The following is a 24682-nucleotide window of genomic DNA, read 5'->3' as shown; positions in this document are numbered from 1 at the left end:
GGTCTGCATGAGGGTAGGAATTAGGCAAAAGTTGTGGATGGCTGACTGTTTCCTTGCAGAGGTGGTAATGCCCTTTAGTGGTTATTCCCAGTGCTACCTGTATAAGCTTAAGTAAGCCTTATAGAATTGTCCAGCGCGATCTATCCGGTGGGTTAGAACACAGATTCGTATTAGAGTAGAGGGCAGGGCTCAGGCTCCCATTTCACTTTGGTTAGCTCTTGTCCCCAATGCTATTAGCTTCCTTTTCTCTTTTGTGCTACATGAATGTTTCTGTCAGGTTGCTCCATGAATTTCTTTCTGCCTTCTGTTTCTGACTGACATGATATCAAAGCAACTCACCAGCCCCTTTCCCAAACTTCCTTCCCTGCCTTTGTAAGAAGTGTGGGGTTTCTTATTCCCTTTTCCTCCATGGTATAGGATGGAAGACCTTGAAACCTCAGAGGCTCAGCAGGGAAGGCTAAGAACATTTGTGTTCCTACAAACATGGCTTCACTTCACTACCTCAGGCCTGCTACCTCTGTTGCTTTGGCAAGTTTAAGGGTCTTCTTTCCAGGTGGAAGAAACCAGTGCTAGGACAGTGGGAATGAGTAGGGGGCGCAGTATTTGCGGTCCTGCCTCACACACAGAAAGTGTTCAAGAGATGTTAAATGAATGAGTATTGCAGCTAGGTAAAGCTTCTGGCCTGTCAATGAAGGAAGCCTGGTAAGGTGAGAAAAGTGAGTGATGAACCTCAGATCCTTAACAAAAAGGCCTAGGAGCTGGAGGGGTAGAGCCTAGCTGGGCCTGGGTGGAAGAAATTTCGAGTCTCTTATTTTTCCCTAATGTTGAGTTTCCTCCCTGGCTTTCTTCCACTCATCTTCCCAAATCCCTCCCCTGGGTTTTTCTTTAGGTAGCGATAGCAAATCTCCGTCTTTGGTCCACCACACTCCAACAGTCATGGTTGGAGCCCTGAGATCCAGTACAGCCTGCTTCTAGTTTGGGCATCACAAATCACACACACACAGTACATGAGAACGATTAAGTTGGGGGGTGGGGGGGAAAGAATCTCCATTGGGATGGGGTAAAAAAAAAAAAAAGATAAAATGCAACAGATCAGCACATAGAGAAAAAAATAAATTACTTTCAAAATACCCACATTTGCTCAAATATTTTGTACAGGCTTCATTTTCCTTTTTAAATATGTTGCTCTCCCCTGGCAGCCCTGCAACTTTGGCCTGCCTCTATCCTCAAAACTAGGACATGTGAATAAGAAAATACTTTAAAATTTCCCACCCCACCCCCTCAAAAACAAAAAACAAAAACGTCTTCCTTGGCCTCCCCCCTGAGGACACCCATTCCCATGTCAACCCAGGAGCTTCCCCAACTATGGCCCCTGCTCCCTCATCCCCCCAGCATTCCAACTTCTCTTCCTCTAGGTCAGTGATTTTCAAACTTGATAAGGCAAACCTGCTTTGTTTGAGTTACCAGGAGCCTTTGGGGGCCTCAGGATCATAGGGCACATCTGCTGTGAACCACTTTTTTTTTTTTTTAAACAAATAAAAAACCACGACCCCTTATGGACACCAATATGAAAACCACTTCTCCTGGTGTTTGTTCCAAGCAGTGCCACTGAGTAAAGGGATCTGACAAGAGCATGCTGGTTAGGAGGGGTTGATGCATTCCACGGGAGAGGGAGTTACTTCGGAAGGCCAGGAATACATTCCATTTTCCTACAGACTGATTTTCCTGCAGGTAAAAATCTACATGTTGTGAATGTGCCTGGATGGGCTGTACTCCCCAGTACAAGGCCCGGGGAGGAGCCAGGAGGTAGAATACAAGGAATGCCACGGTGCTCTGACAACTGCTCCCGCCTCTCTCTCCTGGTCTGGGAGAGTCAAATCTGCTGTCCAGAGAGGCTGGGTCAGCTCTTTATTCATGTAGTGCACTTGGGGAAATGAGAAGAGGTCCCTGGGCCCAAAGGTTAAAGGACTGAGCTCCCCTCAAGAGGCCCTCCTTTCATGGGGCAGTGGGACCAAGTGTGGGGTGGAGTTGTACTGCACAAAGGGACAAACCAGCCCATAACCAGGGGGTAGGGTAAGAAGAGATACAACGTGTGGCTCAGATGATCTCCTCCTCCAGTGTTTGAGGATTTCTAGATAGCCTGAGCAGAGACTGACCGCCCCCTGCCCTGAGCAGCCCGGCATCTTAGCTGCCTTGGCCTCCCTCAGCCGGAGATGCAGGTCACAGGGGAGAGGCTCCTGATGCCAAGGCAGCAGCTCTCCCTGCTCTTCTTGGGTGACCCAGCCCCGGCTCCCCCCACCCCATGCTGTCTCTGACCTGAAGGTGTTTCTTCCCTGTACTTTACTTCATTCAGGCCAAGCTGGAGCCAGAGAAGCCCTGACTTTGGCCACTTCCGCTCCCACTCTGCATCCTTCATTGAGATAGACTGGGAATCCAAGTCATGTTCACAGCTGGGGCCCAGTGGCAAGATCTCCATTTGGTCTACATTAATTTTTCCTAATGGTTCAATGAACTACAGGGGAGGGGGAGGGGCTCAGAGCAGTGGGACAGTAGCTTGTTTTCTTCTCTCTCTCTCTCTCTCTCTCCCTCCCCCCTTCCCCCAGTGTGCCTCTCCCCTCTCAGTGGGAGCCAGCACCCTCACTCACAGCTATAATACATTGTAGTAGGCCATCTCCTTCACGGCCTGCTCAGTCAGTGCATTATCATCAGTGCCGGTCTCCACCCCAGTATAGTCAAAGGAGTTCTCTTCATAGTCTTCCATCTCCTGTGGACCGTCGAGTTCTACATGGTCAGCACCCGTCAGCTCCATCATGGGATCTAGAAAAGAGAGGTCAAATGCAGTCACCCTTGCAAGCTAGACCATGAACTAGCTGCAAAGGAGAGAGGATATCACTCAGGAACAGGAAACAGGAAAATGTTTATTTTTAAAGTTCTGAGAGATTATTCCAGTGACAGAACAGACAATGTTTTTAATTCTGTGCGGTCTGTCCACACCTGCTGCTGCTGATCCAGGAAGAGTGTCTCTCTTCTGGACGGCCCAGATACTTCAGGCGGCCAGGAGGCTCTCCCCAGAGACAGCCCAAGGGTCTGGATCTGGGCTTCTCATGTGCTGCTCTAGCCACTAGGTGTCTCCTGAAGGAGCTCCGAAAGTCTGCTGCACCTCTCAGAGCCCATGGGACACCGCACACCCAACTGCCTGCTGCCACAGACTGAATGGCCCAGGGTTCCGAAGGCTGGGCCTGCAGTTGGTGCTGCTGACCTCACACTCACATGCCCCAGCCTCCCTCCTACGTTCCTCCTCCAGGTGGAGTCAGTCACCCAATCCTATCTTCACCTGTCCCTCTTCCATTTCCATGAGCACCACAATGGAGTCTAGGTTCTCATTACTTCACATGTGGATTATGGGGTCAGTCTTCTAAGCACCCTCCCTCCATTCACCATCCTCTCCCTTCTCTGATCCTGCACTCCACTCCTCTGCCGGACAAATCGCCTGAAAATCCTATCTGCCATGGTCAGTCTGATGCCCCAAAGATTTCAATGGTTCCCACCACATGGCAAACCTAACCTCCTCCGTTTGGCTTTCAGACTCCAATCTGGCTCCACCCCAAGTGATCCAGTCTCACAAAAGGGTTGACTGCATCTGAGAAATGGCACAGCCCTTACAACAACCCCATGTTGTCACAGATGCAAAAATCCATCATTTTCACACCATTATTCTTCCAGGGATCACAGGGTAAGAGCCAGAAGGGACCTCAGAGATCATCTAAGGAAACAGGTATTGAAATATGTGGACAGAGCAGCTCTCCCTGCTCTTCTGGGTGACCAGCCCCGGCTCCCCCCACCCCATGCTGTCTCTTGCCTGAAGGTATTTCTTCCCTGTACTTTACTTCATGCAGGCCAAGGCTGGAACCAGGGAAGCCCTGACTTTGGCCCCTTCTGCTCCCGCTCTGCCAGAGGCCTGGGCCTGAGGTCGAGAAGACCGAGCTCAGATCCAGGCTCAGACCCTTCCTAGCCGCTGAGAGAACAAAGGAAGTAACATTTGTAAAGCAGCCAGCACAGTGCCTGGCACACAGCAGGTGCTAATACAAATGCTTTCTCCCTCTCCACCTTCATCTAGTGAAAACTTTTACTGTGCAAAAGGAGGTGAGGAGAGACTTGCCTAATGTAACACTAATGGTGAGTTAGGATTTGAACTCAGGTCCTAGGACTTCTAATTCAATGCTGTTTTCACTGGTCTGCATGTTCACGGAACCCTCCAATTGCCAAGGAATCAAAATTGTCAGGGACTCAGAGCAATGGAGAGGAATATGGCAGGCATGAGTGAGCTGAGTCAGAGGAGTCTGTGGACAAGCACATGGTACTCATTCCTACCACTGCGCTTCTGTTCATGTTCCTCCTCCGACCTGGGATATCCTCTCCTTCCCTACATTTTACTTGTCTTTCAAGACCCACTGAATACCATCTATTTTCAGGAAGCCTTCCCAGGTTCCTTGGACTCTTAGTGCTCTACTTTTCTGAACTTCTGTAAAAACTAGAGGCTCTTCCACAATGATTTTGCACTAAAGTATATACTATCTTGGATAATCTGCCAGCGTCTGAAGTCTTTCACCCTTACTGTTGAAATTCAAAGCCATCTTGGAGACACTTCTTTCCTGTTCCCTATAGAGCCCAGCACAGTTCTAGGCATCCAATAAGCCCACAATAAGACAAGCATCAATACTGAGGGCACAACGATACAAACAGTGCTTTTCTCTCTATCCCAGCTTGCCTAGCTGGTTAGGAATTTCTGCTCAATACCTCTCTTTAGAACCTGGGAACCCAAAGCTTAATTAAAGATTTGGATTTCACCCTTCTGGATCATGTACACTCGGGGTGTCCCTCCAGGGTGGTCCCTCTTCTTTTTCTACAAAGGGATGTGGCCTTGTTCCTAAGCCTGAAATAACAACTGCTGACACTGAGATAGTACTTCATAATTTACAAAGCTAGTGGCATGAATTATCCTAGGTGATCCTTTTCATCTCCATCTTTTAGATGAGGAAATAGACTCGGAGGTTAGGTGACTCACCCACCCATGGTCATGTAAGCTAGTAAAAGGCCAAGCTAGGGTTTGCTCCCAGGGCTCCTCACCCCTAGTCCAATGTCCTTTCCATCATACCATAGCTGCTCATTTCCAGTGGACTACTGTATTCCACCACCACCACTACAGGGCAGCTCTTTGCTAAATCTAAACCAGCATAGCTCAGATTAGTCTGCTGACCTCAGCGACCTTGCAGAGAGCTTTCGAGGGGTAGCTGTAGAAGAGGCCGCTGTGAGCCTCCCCACTGTCTTCCCTGCCCTCACCAGGATGAGAGTCAGACAAGTGCCAATCCTGGGTCTGCTGTCTTGCCCAGTCTTCCCCACCTACCTTGGCTATCCAGGCCGATGTCCATGACCCCATGTTTGACCTTCATGTGCCTACTGAGGTTGCCCTTCAAGTTGAACTTGCTGGAGCAGTAGGGACACTTAAAGGGCTTGCTGCCGGCATGTAGATGCATGTGGCCCAGCAGGTTATACATACGGTTGAAGGATTTCCCACAGACCTGCAGGGAAATGACACCCTTAAACTCTGGGAGTGGCCCTTGCTTCTCTCTCCAGCAGCATCCAGGGTGGGATCTCCTGCCCAGGGCCCCGTAGCCACAAACAAAATCAGGTTGTCTGTCAGATTCATTTCATTTTTTTGTTTTTCTTTTTCCCCAATGACACCAACGAGCCACTCCACTCTCATCCTCATATGGCTGCTGCCAGAAAAAGGAACTGAGAAGCAAAATCACAAAGCCAGTCTGCAGACGCCCCTCCAAACATCTCCCCACTTCTCCCTCTGCTGCCTCCCCGCTGACCAGTCCCAAGCTGAAGGACTGGTCTTTCACTCTCTAGAAGGGCTTTTTAACATTTATGTGTGTGTGTCCTGGACCCCTCTGGCAGTCCGGCAAAGTCTATAGACCCCTTCTCAGAAGAATGCATGAAATAAAACACACAGGAATACCATGGAAACCATTTATATTGCAATTAAGATATAATATTTTCTTTTCCCCATCCAAATTCATCAACTCCCACCTTCCTGACCCCCACTCCCAACGATCCTTCCATGGGCCTTGCCAGGGGGTCCCTGGACCACCAACTAAGAGCCCCTGCTCAATGGCCATGTTCTGTCCATTCTTTTCCAATTACCACAGTAGTCCCACTATTATAGATGAGGAAATTCCCTCCTGACACTCCTACCCCAGAGCCGAAGACTTTTGGCTGACCAATGGCTCTTGCATCCCACCCCCACCCCAATAGCCAGAGCTAAGGGAATGCTGGCTGCCCAGGCCCATCTCAGTGCCAACTTGGCTTTCTGCCACAGTGATGGTCCCACACTTCTGGCAAGTCTTATCCGGCCTTTGGGGTACTCAGGGGTGATGCTAATGGTACCTTGCATTTGAAGGGCTTCACAGGGGAATGCACAATCATGTGAGTCTTGAGAGTCTGCTTCTGAACAAAGGTCTTAAAGCAGATGTGGCACTGGTAGGGCCGGACGCTGGTGTGGATGAGCATGTGCCGCTTCATATTGGCTTGCAGGGTGAATTCTCGGCCACACACCTCACACTTGAACTCTTTTACTCCCTGAAAGGATGAAAGCCACAGGAAGAGCATGAGTGAACTCTCCTTGTGAGGAGCACCAATGAACATGGCTGCAGCGGGGGGGCAAAACGCCTCCTTTAACATAGGTTCATAGGTCCACAGAAGGTTAGAGCTGGATGAACACCAAGAGGTCATCCTGTCTAAACCCCTTATCTTACAGAGGAGGAACCTGAGGGACTGACTAGTGGGGTGAAATCAAAGGTAACTGAAGCTAGGTTTTCTACAGTGATAACACTGGAACCAATGCCTACATGGGGTCATCTTGCCCAGTGGGACATGCTACTAGGAAGATGCTACCCTGAAAGTATACAATGCCTTCCCAGAACCGTCAGATCCTAGGGGCCTTCTCTGGGTCCCTTTTAACATCACCAAAATTGGCTTGTGTTTCTCTGCCTGCATATACAAGGGCCTATGGATTTATGTAGAGAGATGAATGGATCTTGAGTTATGAGGTGAAGTGCTTAAAGATACATGGGCCTGTGTCTCTACCACTCTTCGTGTTAGCCCTATGTCTATTTATCTGTCCTGTCTTCTCAGATTTAAAATGGAAACTTCCCGAGGACAGAGATTACTATCTGCAAATCATCCAGAGGCCTTAATGCCGTATGCCAGAGAGAGTAAAGCTGAATAAATATTTGTTGATGAAGATCATGGTAAACAGGGCTAATTGTTTAGTACTCGCTGAGCACCAAAATATGCTGCAACCACAAGCGAACACACAGTATTGCTTAAGATAGAAGTCACGCTCTTCACTCAAATACTGGCTGTCTGAAAGCTGAGAGTAGCTTCTATCAATATCTATGCACCTCATTTTAGGGGTACAGCTATATTCAGGACAATAGGGAACAAGATTCTTGCTCTAGGGGACTTCAGTGCTTCCAGCCCTCCCCTCAAAACTGCTGGGCACTGACTTGGTACATACTTGGTATTTGTTTTATCTGTGTATGTGTTGTCCCCCACAAGATAATGCAGTCTCAGTAACAGTTTTGTTTTTATCTTTGTATTTCTGGTGCCTGGTACACACTAGGTGCCTAATAAAGGCATGTTGAATTGAGCCGTGGCCCTTGTCTGGCATTTCATCATATTCCTACTATATACAGCTGTTCCATGTGTTTATGGCTTCTCTCCATGGCTGTCCTGGAAGCTCTTCTAAGAAGACCACCGCACCCCAACAATGCCTTGTGCGCCGCAAGACTCCATAAATCTTTGCCAAATAAATGATGAATAGGGACCATATGGTTCTTGCCTCCAGGAGTTTATAATAGAAAAGTGATTGTGTGTGTATGATGTATACACACATATATGCACATGTACACATGTTTATGCGTATATGTGCACACACATGCTCATGTTTATATCTATATATACACACGGAATATGGACATAGTATTGTTACATAAATATGAAGTTATTGCTTTTTAAGGGGAATTTGCAACTTTAGCTTTTGCCTCATTATTATTATTGGTTTATAATATTTTTCTTTGAGTTTGTTAGATTTGGGGTTGTCCCTATGGGACAAAGCAATTGCTTCAACTAGGACAGGTGGGATCTCAAGGGTCCCCTTTGCCCCATCGGCCAGCTGATATTTATATAGGGCGCTAATAAGCCTTACAAAGCACTTGGCCTGCGAGATCTCAGGCAACCCACACAACCATCCTGGGAAGCACTATGGCTATTACATTCCCTGTTTAAAGAGAAGGCTCGGAGAATTACAGCGTCCTTCTGTAGTCACATGACTAAAAAGCATTAGAGACCCTGTATGAACAGGACACAAACCCAGGTCGCTCCCAATCAGCGCCCTTTCCACTAAGGCTTTCTTCATGAGCTGATACATACTGGAAAGGCAGAGGACTGGGAATGTGAAAATAAAAGGATGATGATGCTGAGAGCAGGGAGGCTGGGAGGCTGTGAAGAGCCCCCCGCGTGGGGGATGAAGGAGAGGAGCTGACAAGCCCACGTTACCTTGTGAGTGAGCGAGTGCTGTTTGAGGTGATGGATCTGGCTGAACTCCATGCCGCACTCTGTGCAGACGAAGGGCCTCACGTTCTGGTGCTTCAGCATGTGGTTCTGCAGTTGGCTCCGGTAGTGGAAGGACTTGTTGCATTCCAGGCACTGGTAGAGGGTGGGGCCCTGGTGGGTGGACAGGTGCCGCTTGAGCTGGGTCAGGGTGGAGAAGTCCAGGCCACACTCGACACACACGTGGCAGCGCCCGTTCTCATGCTTGACCTCGTGAGCCTTCAGCTCGCTGGGGTAGGCAAAGCCCCTGCCACAGAAGTGACAGCTGTAGGGCTTGATATCGGTGTGCAGCAGCATGTGCCGCTTGAGGTGGCTGGTCTGTGTGAAGGCCTTGTGGCACACCTCACACTTGTGGGGCCGGGTACCCTGGTGGGTCAGCAGGTGGGTCTGCAGGTGGCTGGGCTGCTTAAAGAGCTTGCTGCAGTGTGGGCACGAGTGGGGCTTGATGCCATTGTGGCCCAGGATGTGGGTTACCAGGTTGTACTTGGAGGTGTAGGACTTCTCACACATGCGGCACTGCCAGCGCTTCTGCCGGTCGCCTGCCTCCACCAGGTAGGAGTCGTCAATCTGGACGTTGATATCCAGCCGGTCCAGTTGGGCTTTTTTGTGGTGGTCTGCAGTAGAGCCAGTGGGGTCTGCCTCAAACTCCCCAGCGTCCTGCCACACAAAGCCCTGATCATTCTTCACAGGCTCTGGCGACTCGGGAGCAGGTGCCTCAGCGTCACTCAACGAGGTCATGTGGGGCTCAAATCCGCACTGTGGGTGCATGGCTTCAGACCCAGCACGGGGCAGCACCATATTAGGTTCAGCGTAGCCATCTGGAGTGGAATTTGGAAAATGGGCATTGTACGCTGCCCCGTCCAGCTCTTGCCGGGGAGCCCGCTGCAGGTGCCGGGAATGCCGGGACTTTCGGCCGAAGGTGCTGAGGTCAATCATCTTGACCGAGCTATTCTGTACCATGCCCTCACAGCTGGCCTCCTCTGTTGGCTCTCTGGGAGCCTCCTGCCTGTCATCAGCTGGCACAGACACTTCATACACATCTTCCTCCTCCTCCTCCTCGTCCATCTTCTCAAACTTGACTTTGGGTACCAGTCTCACCGGGGGTCGTTTCTTCCTCCGGGTGTGTTTCTCAAACGCTGCCTCGACCTCTAGCACCTCCTCCTCTGGGGGCTCTCCTGGGGCTCCCCCCGCACACTCAAGCTGGTAGTCATTATCTGGGGGCTCTGGTTCTACAGCGGCCGTGTCAGAGAGCTCATGTCCCAACATTGGGTAGAAGGCCTCAGGGCTTATGGTAGCACCAAAGAGCTCATTCTCTGAGACCAGACCCAACACTGCCGCTTGCGCCAAGGAAAGCACCACCACAGCCTCTGTCTGTGTCCCTGAGTCAATGAAGCGCTCCATCACTCAGCAACCAGCTAGGTTTTCATTGCTGTGGGGAAGAGGGAGAAGTCTATTAAGCCACTCTACATGTGTATCTAGACCAGTTTACACATCACACACACACACACACACACACACACACACACACACACACTCGACCAGCATCCCCATCACAGAGAGTTAGTGCCTGTAATCAAGATTAGAGCAGGCCAGGGACAACACAGGCTGAGGACAGACAGCATCAGGCTGAGATTTCTTTCTCTGTGACTATCGCTAGGACCCTGTATAACAGGGAAGACTAACTCTACTAATAGTAAAGCACATGCACACAAAATGCCCCCTTTCTACCTAATTACCTTATTCCTCAACGTGACATGGGCAGTCAGTTACAACCTCAATTTTCATATCTGTAAAATAAGGGAGGTGGGATAGCTTTAAAATGCTGAGAAGCTGGGATCTCTCTGGCCCTTTGGAGGCTCTCTGACGTGTGATTTTATCCATGTCCAGCAAAGGACCTCCATTTACCCCAGGGAGATCAGTAACGTGTTCTGAGAGAGGTACCTGGCATGCTGAGAGGTTAAATGATTTGCTCACAAAGGGTTACCTAGGGGCCACATGTCAGAAATAGGATTGGAACCCAGGTCTTCCAGCCTCCAGCGTCAGCTCTTCTATCCACCACCTTTCAACAAGATTTTATAATCTCTGTAAAAAGCCTAATGATGATCTAATGAAGATGAACACCTGCCTTAAAGGGATGGGGCGGTGAGTGATAGAAGGGTGGAGGTGCACAGCTTATGCTGGTGTTCATTTAATAAAAGTAAAACGCAGCTTTAAATGACACTTCTTAAGGATAATTGTCCTTTCCTCCACACCAACACCGTCAACATAAATATTGCACATGTACTCTCAAACATCTTCTTTTTAAAAATCTTTACTGTATCCAGTGGTGGGAAACCATATGTGGCTCTCTAGGTCCTTGGGTGCGACCTTTTGACTGAGTCCAAGTTTTACAGAACAAATCCTTTTATTAAGGGGGATTTGTTCTGTGAAGTTTGGCCCTACTTGAGGACCTAGAGGGGCCACATGTGGCCTCGAGGTCGCAGGCTTCCCACCTCTGAATAGTCTATGAGAACTTCTAAATATGATAATAATGTAAAAACAAAACTGAAAGTGGGGGGAGAGGAAAGTAGTAACAAGAGCCTACATTTATACGGCACTTGATATGGAAGGAAGGAAACAAGCACTTATTAAGCCCCTGCTGTATACCAGACATTGTGTTATGAGATTTTAACAATATCTCATTGGATTCTCATAACAACCCTAGGATTAAGGGTTATTATTATCCCCATTTTAGTTAGGGAAACTAAGGCGGAGAGAAGTTAATAACCTGCCCAGTAGTGACACAGCTAGAAAGTGTCTGAGACCAGATTTGAACTTAGGTTTTCCTGACATCTGGTCCAGCCTCTATCAGCTATACCACCTCAGAGCCTGTGATATGCATGATCCCATTTGAGTCTTGTAATACCTCTGTGAAAGAGCTGGTATAAAGATGATCATTATTGCTTTACAGATGGGGAGCCAGAGGTTGCAGAGAGGTTAACACAGGCCACCTGGCTTGTTAGTGACAGAGCAAGAACTCAAGTCCAGGTCTTTGGATTCTGGATTCTGCATCCTTCCACTTAGCACAACCACTTGTTTTGAACTATGCATGAAGAGGGACTGATTGCCCTGGAGCCACGAACCAAAAAATAGAAGAGATACACAAGGGACTGAATTATCTGACAGCTTGGTGAAAAAGTGGGTGAAAAAGTGAGAGAGAAGGCAGAGGCAGAAATGAAGGAGGGAGCAGAGAGTTAGTTCTATCGGAGCTGTGGCTTAAATGCAGGCGCCAACACTTCCTAGCTGGGCAACTTGGGGCATGCTGCCTAAACCAGAGGGGTCTCCGTCTCTTCATCTGACAGGGATAGACTATCCAATCTCCAAGGGCCACTGTAACCTCCAAACCCCATGATTCTATGGAGAGTCAAGGAAGAGACCTGGTTCCAGTTTAGTCTGTGCTGAGAATAATGCCTGAGGAAGCAAGGGCAGAGTTTTCTCAGAAGGTCAATGGAGTACTGAGGGAAGCTCTGCATGGGCTGACAGCAGACACAAGATAGAATGAAGGAGAAAGGAGGGGCAGGTTAGTATGGTGGAATCCAAGGACCTGGGTTCAGATCCCAGCTCTGCATTCAGATCCCAGCTCTGCCAGTTACCACCTGGGCAACACTGCTCAGGTCATGGTCTCTTCGGACGTCAGTTTCTTCATCTGTAAAATGCACAGTTGAACCAGAAGACCTGTAAGATCCCTTCCAACTCTAACCCCATGATCTTATGACTCTCAGCCAGCAGGACAGAGGGGGGATTTAATAATCTCTCCTTATTTTGGACATAGTTTGTTTTTAAACTTCTAAGTGCTTGTCTACTTGCTTACATCCTGATAAATCCCTACGTCCTGTAGCATTTAAGACAACTGACTTGGGAGTATGTTGCTGATAATTCACCACTGAAATAAAGAGGAAAAAGTCACTTTTCTGAGTCCATGGCATGAGGAAGAGGACCCAAAGTACTCTTGTGGCAGTTAGTGATGGGGCTTTTTAAAAAAAATACTTCTGGGGGCAGCTAGATGGCACAGAGACAGAGCACCGGCCTTGAAGTCAGGAGGATTTGAGTTCAAATCCTGCCTCAGACACTTATTAGCTCTGTGATCCTGAATGAACGCTACACCCCCTCACTTTACCCCACCCCCAGCCAAAAACATTTCTTAGCTGTCTGGTGATCCCTTGAGTCCACAATTAGAACTAACTAATCCCAGACCTAGAAGGGGCCTAAAGAACAAGTGACAGTCAGGGGAGTCTCATTTCACAAAGGAGAACAATTAAGCTCCAGAGAAAGGCCCACTACCCTCATCAGTGGTCCTCTAGCACCTAGGGCTAGGGCTCCTGACTTCTGATTAAATTAAAACATTCCCTACAACATCCTGCTGCCTCTTCTAAAAGGTCCTTTTCTCCCAGAGACTCAAGCCTCAAACTTCCATGGGATGAATAGGGACAGGCTGGATCACCTGGGTATGTCCTAGAGAGGATTCTTGTTCAGTTATGGGTAGGGTTCTATGGCCTCAAAGGTCCCTCCCCAACTGGCAGCTTTGTTTTGATTCTGACAAGCAGGAATCACCAACGTCTCCCTTTCTGCCACTGAGTCTGGGAACTTGGGAGTTTCAGCTCTGGGTCAGTGCCATGCTGGCATGGGGAACAGTGTATTTCTTAACAAGAGTGGCGCTTATTTAGGAAACACACACGGATTCCACTATTTCTCTCCCCCACTCCAATGCTGCATAGCTTCCACTTCCTGCATTTTAGCTAAAAATAAGCAAGCAAGAAATTTAGCTTCCTTGAAACCAATGCTGAAGATTAAACAATCGAATTTCAAATGGGGCCTCTATGAGAGACAGAGATCCAAAGGGGACTGTCTGTCATACTCCAGGATTCAGGGTTCATCCAGGGAAGAGTTGTATCTAAATCTGATAAAAGGAATTGCCAAGAGAGTAAAGAGAACAGGAAGGCATATTCACTCATTCCTATGTGGTCTTGTCTAGGCAGGTGGCAGCGTAGCTAGAGCACTGGACTTGAAATAAGAAAGACTTGACTCCATAATCCCAACCCAGACACTTCCGAGCTGTAACCCCCAGCAAATCATTTAATCTCTGAGCCTCAGTTTCCTCATGTGTAAAATAAGATAAGAAGCATCTACCTCTCAGGTTTGTTATACGGATCAAATGAGATGATTCATGTAGACTTTAAAGCAACTATTCATTTGTTTGTGGGTGAGGATCAAATGAGGGAATGTCTACAAAGCATTTTGCAAACCTTGAAACAGCTATTACTATTATCATGACACTTACTTTCCTCTCTCATGGAACTGTTCTTTCTCTTCAGCCTGAAGTTTTCTGAATGTAATCTACATCTCTGATGAGGGCCAAGAAATACCAGAAATCAAGGGCAAAGATTCAGAGAGAATTCAGGCAGTGTTCTTATTGGTGTTTAGTGGTTTCTCAGTCGTGTCTGACTTTTCATGACCCCCTTTGGGGTTTTCTTGGCAAAGATATTGGAGTATCTTTCATTTCCTTCTCCAGCTCATTTTACTGATGAGGAAACTGAGGCAAACAGGGCAAACTAACTTGCCCAGGGGATATACACAGCTAGAAAGTGTCTGAGGCCAGATTTGAACTCAGGAAGATGAGTATTCCTCAGGACTATCCACTGCACCACCCCACTTTACTGTTCTTATAGAGTAACTGACCAACTCATAGGTTAGTTGGTGGAGAGTTCTTAGAATGACCGTTTTTATAGAATGAATTAAGAATTCTCTACCAACTAAGTTGCTGAATCAACATACAGAACTAGAGAAAGTGAGAGCTGAAAGAATCTTTATTTGGATGCCAACCACAAGCAAAGCAGTGAGCTGGGTACTAAGAAGGGATCCAAAGATGTATCACGCACAACCCTTAACCTACAATCCAGCTGAGGGGGCATTTGTACATTTCTATGTATGTAAGTGACTATAATAAAGGAAGACACCAGGCACAGGGTAGATGACCAAGGAGTCAGAATGATCTGGGATCTGGTTTCAAGTCACTCAGTTTTTCAGGCAGCTCTCTAAAACTAGACACCACTGAGTAGCTACTGATCTGCACTGGTGGAGAACATTTCCTAATGGGAATTCCCTCTATGAATGAAATCAATAGTCTGGTTGAGGGAAGGAAAAAAAGAAAGCCAACTAGTCTTTTACAACCTCTTTATGTTGACAGAACTACCTCACCAGGGTACATGTATGTCTCCTATGCAGAAACACTGGTTATGAAGTCTCACATTGACAGTTTACATGCCGGCTTTAGGTTTAAGCAAACACCACACAGAATTTTTGAGAGTTTCTCAGACAAAGTCAGAGTCAGTTAGGTGGAGAAGTTGGACAACCACTGCAGCTTCCTCCCCTCTCTCAGCAACTTCCTCAAGCATTTCCTCCCATAGGGACCTCTGAGGAGTAGAGGTTTAGAAGGGAAAAGCCAAAAAGTCAGAGAGAGGATGTGACGAGACTAGTAGACAAATATACCTTCAGAAGCAAAAGTAAGCAAGTCTTAGTGAACTCTGGGATGTATGTGTTGGGGGGAGAGAGGGGTGGCGGGTAAGACAGGTAGCACCACAAGGGTCCCTACAGAAAGAAAAGATGTTTTTGTGTTGGGGCCAAGAACTACAAAGCATGTAGGAAGTTAAAAAGGACCCATTTTTCCATTTGGGAGTAGGAATCCCTAATTCCACCTAACACTGATACATGGGATAGCAGTTGTAATCCTTTCAAAGAAAGTCAGTCTGTCTTTCAGCCAGTCAACATGGAGGGTTAGAAGGAAGGAAGAAAGAAGTCATAAATAGATCAGGCACACTTATGCATCATGTGAAGGATGCATAACTCTCTGGTACTAGTGACTTAGACTTAAACTGTGGGTCTTGATCCCATACCACAGTTTAAGAAGTGCTGAAGGGGTCAAGAGAGGAAAAAGTTTATGAAACCCTGACTCAGAGATTAAGTTTTACACAGTGAAACATCAGTGCTCAGAGGGGATGAAGGGATAATGCCCACCCATCTGCGCAGGCGAAGCAGCAACACATGAGTTGTTACAATAGCTGCATAGAGTCTAAAAGCTTGGTTTGGGAAACGTAGAACATACCTATCTGTTGCTGTTTTTTTAAATCCACAGGAGAAACAAGACTCTCTGTTTCATGATTAAATAGAGAACTGGGGGCACAAATAGAAGGTGGAACAAAATAAAGGGTCAGCTGGAAGGGAGACCATGCCACCACACTCATTTCCTCAGAGAATCCACAGCCCTCAAGTAGTAGGCAGTTAAGGGTGGAAACATTTAGCACATCCTCTTGATGTGGCAGGCACTCAAAATGTTTGTTGAATGTAAGAGAGAATGAAAATGGGGATTTTTAATTTCCCTTTGTCAAGGATCTAACAGTGAAGTTGTAAACTCCATTTATCTCCCTGCCTGGCACATACAAGGTCCCTAGATGTCAACGAGTGCAGGACACAGCGAAGCAATAAGAAGGGAATTAAGGTAGCCAGGGCTTCTGTAGGCTGTGTCTCTTCCTCTCTCCATGCCCTGATATATTTATGGTTTTGCCTTTTTCTTTTTTCTTCTCTCCTTCTCTCCATCCCTCCACCTCTCCATACATGTTGAAAAGGAGAATTCTGTTATGATGCCCAACCACCTGTATCCTCAGTCTTTAAGTCTCCCTCTCCCCCCAAGCCATCTTTATATGGAACTTGTGCCTTCTGGCTTTCGTTCTGGGGATTCATTTCCCCTGCCCAGCCAATCTACAGTGCTTTCCAGAATGAAGCAGCTTAAATCTAACCACTTCTACTTCATGCTCCGAATTCAGTACCAAGAGAATCAGAAATCTCCTTTTACTCTATTATGTCAACAAGAAAATGGAATTCAGAATGCTAGTGACCTAGAGAATCTCAAACCTGTACTAGAGCAATAGTTAAACAGGAGGCATGAATCAAGCGTGATAATTCAGCTAGTGCTCTTACCCAAAACGAACCTCTGAATGGAGCTGTTTCTCTACATCCTCATTTCTCCAGTTCTGATAGAAAGTAAATCTTAAGACAGTGAAATGCAGTAGCTGCCTGATTACAGTTTAAAGACTTATGCTGAAGGTGGGGAGAAAAGGAGAGCAGTGCAGGGAGGAGAAAGCCATACAAAAACTGAGAAGGAATGAAGAAAGAGGAGGGGGAGAGGGGGAGACAGAAAGGGAGGGAGAGAGAGAGAGACTGTGGAGGCAGAGAAACAAAGGAAAAGGAGAGGGGGAGGGGAAGCAGAGGAAAAGAATAAAATGGAGAGGGGGGATGGGGAGAGAAATGGGAGAGGTGGTGGAAGGGACAGGAAGGCACAGTGGAGTGGGAGCTTTGAAAGAAACTGTTCCTCCGATTAGATCTCATTCTCTGCAGTGCTGCCACTTTGTATTCTCTTTCAAATTTTAAGGTTTGGGGTTTTGCAGAATAGAACACTGGGAGATGTAGCAAGTGGAGCTTGGCAAGGTTCACCCCTTCCTCACACATGCTGCTAGGTTTCCAGTGCAGGCTCAATGACCCAGAGGAACCTGTCCTGTGGTCCCTTTGAAAGCGTCACCCCTTCATTTGTCAAAGTCCCCAAATCCTAGAAGGTGTAAGATGAGAACAGCGACTCGCCATCAAACTAAGGTTTCTACTTAGTTCCAGGTATCAGCCACCAGAGAAATTAATAACACCAGGAGGGTCAGCCAGACTTTACAAAAGAAGAACTGGTCTGAGCCACAAAGCAAAGGATAGAGACCACATGGAAGGTGAACTCATTTCTTTCAACTACTCTGCTTGGTAGTTTTCTCCATGTTCTTCCAAGTGCTTCTAGGACCAGTCCTATTTTACACCAATCACTCCAATTCTCTATTGGCCTTACCACATGTCTACTCGAGGAGGTTCACACTTTCTCTCTGGTTCCTATCAGCTTTTACCAGTCAGGGCTATCTCATAGCACTGGCTTCATCTGCTACCTCTGGGATGGCCTCTATTCTCTTAGCAAAAACCATCGGGTTAGGAGAAACTGATATGACAGGGATAAAAATGCAGGCAGCATTTCAGTTTACTTTGGACTCACAATACTCTAAATCATCAGCCACACAACAATACGTCAGCGGCTCCAAGATCTCACTCATGTGGGTATGTCCTCCAACAGTGTATATGATATGACACCCCCTTTTTATTTCCCTAGCATTTAGCACAGTGCCTGGCGTATAGTAGGTGCTTAATAAATGTTTACTGAATGATGATGCCCCTCTCCCCCTTTCCTCTGACCTCTGATCTATTTCCACTTCATTCAAGTCTTTCCACTACCCCAATGAAGTACCTTTAGAATCACAGGGGAGGGCTATTTTTAACACAAGGCAATTTAGGATTTTGGGACTCCTCATACTACATACCAGAGGCAACATTTCAGCATCAAGGGTCTATGACAGGAGGTACCAATGGGAGGGATCATAAAGTAGACTGTGAGACAGCTATTCAACCAGTTGGGGAGGCAGTGTGTCTCAGGCAACGTGGATCTTATCCTGGAGTGGGGAGAGGGGAGGGAAGCACTGCTTATAGAACATTTACTACCCTAGAACAACATCCCACCCACTGTTGTATAATGAAGATTTGTGGATCATCATTCAGGCTGTTGAATAAACATAGAATCTGTGTCACCTCCCTGCTACAGGGGCTGAGAGAGCAAGCAGCCGCCTGAACCCCCAGTTCCGAGGTAAACACCCAGAGGCAAGCTGGACCAGGAGAGTCAGGAGACCTTGGTTCAAAGTTTTACCTCAAACCACCTCTGGGACTCTTGAGGACATTTAATTTCACCTCTTTGGGTCTCAGCTGCTTTCCTCTAGCAAATGAGGAAGTTGGAATCAATCAATCAATCGCCTCTAAATCAATCGTTGGCCTTACAACAATACAAAGGCTCTCTAAGGTCCCCCTTCCAATTCTGACGTTGTGTAATTTCATATGTTAAAACGGAAAGAAAAATCAGCTCCTCGCCTCTTTGAACTCTGACTTATTCAGCTTTTATCGTCATTATTCTGCTAAAACTCTTCTCTCAAAGAAGAACCCTCCCAAATCCAAAGGCCTCCTTGGTTTCTCTTGTGCATGACACTATTGACCACTACCTCCTCCGGCACAGTCTCTCCCTCTCTGGTTTCTAGGACTCCACACTCCTGTAGAAGATGGAGCGAATGGTGGTGCCAAGGTTAGAAAAAGCAATATGTTTCCATGGAAAAATAATAAGCTCAGTATGGGGCATTTTTGAGTTCGAAGTGCTACTAAGACATCCAGGCAGAGAACTCTGTAGGTATATATTCCCATATCGAGGGATACAACATCTGGAGTTTAAAAGAAAGACGGAGGCTGCAAATTCTTACTGATGAACCGTATGCATGCAAGTGATAAAGGACAGTACTTACATGTGAGCTGCCATTATATTTTACTCTGCTTGTCCTTGATATATGTTGTTATTTGATATCACTACTGTTGTTCTTGATGTAAGAAGGAAGAAGAGGGGGAAAAAATCTGATAGGTCTGAATAATCAGATGATGCTTAATAAGGAGAAATGTAAGATTCTACACTGAGGTTCAAAAAAAATCAGCTTCACCAGCAGAGGATGGGAGAGAGTAGCTAGATAATAGCTCATGTTAAAGAGATCTGAGGCTACGAAAGTAGGATAGCATGGTGTAGTGAATACAACAGTGGCCCTGGAGTCAGGAAGATCCGAGTTCAAATCTCACCTGAGGCAATATCTGTGTAACCCATCACTTACACAACCTGTGCCTGTCTCCTTGTATCAGTAAAATGAGATGGTCTGTCTCAAAGATTTTCTAAGGTTTCATTCAGCTCTCAATCTATGCCTCTATGAAATAGGACTTAGCAGAGTCCACTGGGTGACGGGAATGAAAGATCTTATGCTCATACCCTCAGCTCCTTTCATAAATGTAGGGTCCCTGTTACCCTGCAAAGGGTGAGCCTGTGGATCAGCCTTCTCTAGGAGACTGACTGTAAGCTACTTGCGGAAAGGGACCATGTCTTATTTATCTTTGTACCTCCCTGAGCCTTGCCTGTTAAGTAAGAGAAGGAAAAATAAAGACCCAGGCATATGTAAAATTCATGGACTTCAAAAAATATACCCCAGAACATAAATTCTTCCAGTGCTCTTATATTAGACTAGAAGGGAAACTTATTATCCCCAGTGAGAAAAAGGAAGTGAAACCCCAGTCTGTTGTGAAAAACTCATGGCTTTTTGCCACATTTTCACTTCTGCCTTCTCACTGGGGAGGGCCGGGTTCTTTATAAAGGAGCCTGTGCTGTGGTGATCCAGGAAGCCCACCATGTCGCTTTCCAGGGTGAGAAGGGGAAGTATGCATTTCTCTTCCTTTCAGGATTCTCTCTTTGTTTTAACTTCTCCTTTTTCCCAGCAGATACACAAAGAACATTCTGTTTCTGGAGACTGACAACAACAGCCCTGCCTCCTTGGGGGAGTACTTTGGTCCTAGGTGGATGGCTCAGTCAGTTCTGGCCAAATGGCAGAAAATTCAGAACTAGAAAGGACCTCAGAAATCCTCAAATCATGGGATAATAGACAGACACAGAGCTGGAAGGGACCCTGGAGGCCCTGGCTGCAATCCTGTCATTTAACAGGTGAGGAGACCAGGTGGCACAGGCAGTAAGAGGAAAAGTTGGGACTGCTTCCACATCTGAGTGCCCTGGTGCCTGGCATAGGGCTGCACAGCTAGATGGTGACAGAGTCAAAACTCAAACTTGGGCACCCTAGTTCAGAGCCAAGTGCACTACTTTTTAAAAACGGATTTTAAAGTTCTATTGAAGCCTTGTGTTTTTAAATCACATTCATTTCAGAAGACACCCCTTCTTACCAACTCCCTCCTCCCTACCTAGTAGCTTCCCTTCTAACGGACTATGCGAACAAACAAACACAAACCCAATTCAGCAAACCCAACACATCTACCGTGTCTGAGGGCACATAGAGTGTTCCATACCTACAGTCCCTCATCTCTTCAATGAAAGAAAGGACAGAGGTGCGATTTCTCATTGCTTCTTCAGGGTCGCCCCTGGTCATTATATCCAGGGCTCTTTCTTTCAATGGGCAAAGGACAACTGAATATTCCACCCTCTCATGGTAGTGGCAGGATGCCTGAGATTTTCTCCTACACTATAGGAGGGCAGGCTGGGAGCAGGTAGGGGAAAGGTTGGGATTTCCCGGTGCTTCTCCCACCCCTCCTTCAGACCCATTAGCCAGCTGGTGGTGCCATCCTGGGGCTGTTTTAGGAGACAGTCTGGCTTGCCAGGATCCACTCTCCCCTCCCACCAAAAAAAAAAAGTGTGAAAATGGCTTGTTCTTTGGACCTGAAGTCACCTCTTCCTCATGCTATTTCTGCTTTCTGGCTCCCAGCTTTTCCCACCCCCTTTTATCCCACCCCTGTGATGAAAGAAAAGAGAAGCAGCAGACCAGCTCCCCACTACAATCTTATTATTGAGTGAAAAACCTGACTCACTGAAGTCCATGCAGAGACAGGACAATTGTGGGACTCGGGGTGGCTATTGCTCAGGAGCTGGTGGTTCAGACTCACATCCTGAGCCTGCAAACAAACCAACCTGCAGACAGAGGCTAAGGCTCTTCAATTTACTTTACCTTCACCCAGGAACATCTGTTGCCATCTCACATAGCCCACTGATTAGCAGTCCTGGGGAGTTAATGTAGCACCTGTATGCAAATGATTGGTTCTTGTCTAATCCGATCAGAAGGCAATTTAAAAAGGAGGCTCCTTTCCCCCTCTCTTTCCTACCTGAAATAAAATGGGCTGCGCTTCACTAGGAATCCTGCTTTCCAGCAGGGCTCTATGCTATATTTTAACACTGTACCTTAGCAGCATAAATGTCAGAATCACAGAATGTTAAAGTTGGAAGGGTCCTTGGCAATACAGCACAACCCCATCAGTTTACAGATAGAGAAACTGAGATTCTCCCCCCTCCAAAAAAAGAAAAAAAAAGTTAATTATACAAGGTCACATGGGTAAGGAATGGAAGTGCCAGAACGCCAACCCAGATTTTCTAACTCACATCCATTACTCACATCCTCCTCCTTACATAAAAAGAAAGGGAACCACTGAAAGGGGAAGTGAGTCTCACAGGATTTTTCAGGGAGATGGGAGGGACTCAGTACTCCTCAACCTCCTGGACTCCTTCTAAACACCCTGGGCTTAAAGACCCCACATTAACTGCCCCTGGATGGCATAGCTCCAGGGATCTCCCACGGCCCACCCCTGGTTTTAAGCATCATATTTTTTCAGTCTACACAATATGGGTGCCACTTCTTTGCTGACTCAAGATAACTTTTATTCCACACTTCCTTCACAGATGAGTCTCAGGTTTAGTGCTATAGCATAAATCACTTACTCTTCAGGAAGCTCTCTGCCCTACTTCCTCTTTAGCAACAATAAGATAATTGTCGGTGTTTCCTGATTTTCTCTGTGATGGGCCCTTCCTGATCCCCTCCCCTCCTCCCCCTAAGACTTGATAGACTATGAACGAACATGCCTAGAATCTTAGGCCAGTTAAGCTCATACCGTTTCCTTGGGCCACTAATACCTCCACCGCTATCCAAAAGGCCATCAGATCTTTTTCCTTAGTCTCTTTACACTAAGTCTGAGGTGGGCCTCCCTTGGTGCTGGAATCCGGCAGGCAATGGTTCTCGGTCCCTGGTTTCCGGCTCTCCTGTTCTACTGGGAGTGTGAGTTTCTCCAGCATTGTTTCTTCCTGTCCTGGGGAACTTGGGTCTGGCTTTCATTTCCTCTTCCTTGTTCTCTTCTGGTACAAAGTGTTTCCAAGAAGGATCCTTTCCTGCTCTTAAAGCAATGGTCCTGCCTCTGTAGTCAAGGCCCCTCTACACTCTCTCCCATTCACCAGCTGTGGGTGGCTAATCCCCAGTGCCTCAAACAACATAGAACTTCAGGACTTCAGTAAAGGCTTCATAACATGAAACAGCTGATGGTTTTCCTCAGCTTACACTGGGGAGTCGCAAAAGACACTCTTGGGGGTGGGGGGTTTGTTGAAATCATGGGCTGCCATCCAAATGGCACATCCAATCTTACTCTAGAGAAAAATACTAACTTCTCCAAGGGTTTCTAAGGTTCCAAGAATTCTTTACCAATGAAGGTCTGAGGTGATCACAGAAGATGAAAGAGATAGGTTTGCTCATATGAAATCGAAAAGCTTTTGCACTAATAAAAATCATGAATAATATAAGAGAAGCTGTCCACTGGGGAGGAAATCTTTCTGTCAACATTTCTGATAATCTGATATATAAGATGTATAAGGAACAAACCAATGTATAAAGCTAAGAACCATTCCCCCAACAGATCAGGGGTGGGAGGATAAGAATAAGCAGTTCAAGAATAAGCAGTTCTTAAAAGAACTGTGAACAGTTAATAACCACAGGAAACATTGCTCCAAATCATTAATAAGATAACTGCAAACCAAAACAACTTAAGAGGTTTCATCTTCCTCCCAAGCCAATGGAATGGGCTGAAAAATGATGAACAGAATGGAATACTGTTGTGTTGTAAGAAATGATAAGCATGAAGAATACAGAGACACTTACAGGACTAGACTCAAAAGACAAATGAAACATAGTCAGGAAAACAGAACATACAATAACATAAATGGAAGAAACAAAACATATGACACTGAGCCTCTATAATGATAATGAACAAGGTTGGCCCTAAAGGAGAGATGACAAAACACTGTGCAGAGGCAGAGGGATGATGGCTGTGGGATACGGATTGTCAGACTCAGTTGATGGGTCGGTTAGTTTTGCTGAACCGCTTTTTTCTCCCCCTTTCTCTTTTTTATTCTTTTACAGTGGATGGTTCTCTGGGCAGGAGAGTGAGAGGAAGGATATATTCAGAAATGAAAGTAACATGAAGACAAAAGATATCAATAAAAATATTTAAAAGGAAAAATAAAAGTCTAAATAACAGTCATAACCTGACAGCTTCAAAATTATCCTTTAACCCAAGGAAACAAGTCCCAGATGAGTCCAACAAAGCAGAAACATATGAAAAAAATACACAGAGGAGTTTGGTTGCTTTGAGCTCTTTTAGAATGAGCCCTTTCAAAGGGAAGGCACCTTGTGTTTTGTGGGGTGCCTTGTTCAATGTCATGTCATACATACTGATTTAATCACTCATCTATCAGATCCTAATGGATGATGCTGGCTTGCTAAGGATACAAGCTTTTCAAAATGAGTTACAGAAAGGTAAAGAGACTGAAGTTTAAGAAACCCAACTTACAAAGTCTAAAGTCCAAATGATCAGACTTAACATTCAGGAAGTCCAGATTCATGGGCTCACAGGTTTTCAGTTTTAAGGAACCTCAGAAATGAACTAGTCCAACTTTACCTTCCCCTTTATAGATGAAGAACATGGGGCTCACAGAGGTTAAGTGGTTTGACCAAGATCACAAAGACTGGAGACTTGAGAAAGTCTCCACACCCAGCATTCTTTCTACCTTATCCCATACAGCCGACCTCTCAGGTCCTCTTGTAAAAAACCAGTGTGGATAATTTGGTTTGAGTCACAACACCCACTGTAATTGTGTTGACATAATACCTTTTATCTGAGAGCCTCAAAGCTACTGGTTTATGAGTACTTTTATATCCTATGCCCACATACCTGAATAAATGCATACACATACATAAGCACACATATATACACACACCAGCCTAATCAATCTATTTTTTGACTACAGGAGGAGAACGTTTACTGTAGGTTTAGTAAGCTAGCAAAATGCCTGTGCTGACTTCAGATTCTACCTTGAGCCTTTTCTGGTTTAGCCTTTGACAGAAACATCATCTTAAACTCAAAATAGGAGGGATAGAAAAAGGTATCTCAAAGATCATTCAAGTCCATCACTCTCCTTTAACATGAGTTAACTGAGAGTAAATGT

General features: G+C 46.3%; 1 protein-coding gene across 2 annotated transcripts in view; it reads right to left on the bottom strand.

Annotated features, from left to right (window-relative positions):
- Positions 1 to 1132: 1132 nt before the first annotated feature.
- The window catches only part of ZNF710 (zinc finger protein 710), an 84227-nt gene continuing 60677 nt past the window's right edge, over positions 1133 to 24682 (bottom strand). Inside the window, exons 1-5 of one of the 2 annotated variants that reach the window (XM_072618460.1) lie at positions 22303 to 22633; positions 8623 to 10105; positions 6451 to 6642; positions 5405 to 5579; positions 1133 to 2817 (exon numbers count right to left, since the gene is read on the bottom strand). In XM_072618460.1, coding sequence (XP_072474561.1) covers positions 2648 to 2817; positions 5405 to 5579; positions 6451 to 6642; positions 8623 to 10077 — 1992 coding nt within the window. In that variant the 5' untranslated portion in view covers positions 10078 to 10105; positions 22303 to 22633 and the 3' untranslated portion in view covers positions 1133 to 2647. Of the gene's footprint in view, positions 2818 to 5404; positions 5580 to 6450; positions 6643 to 8622; positions 10106 to 22302; positions 22634 to 24682 lie in introns of those variants that run through there. The other variant, XM_072618451.1, reaches the window with a different exon arrangement.

Source organism: Notamacropus eugenii, chromosome 1, assembly GCF_028372415.1.
Source record: "Notamacropus eugenii isolate mMacEug1 chromosome 1, mMacEug1.pri_v2, whole genome shotgun sequence".
In the NCBI taxonomy this organism is placed as follows: Eukaryota; Metazoa; Chordata; class Mammalia; order Diprotodontia; family Macropodidae; genus Notamacropus; species Notamacropus eugenii.
The sequence above is the reverse complement of the archived record's forward strand: the minus strand, read 5'-3'. Positions and strand labels throughout refer to the sequence as shown.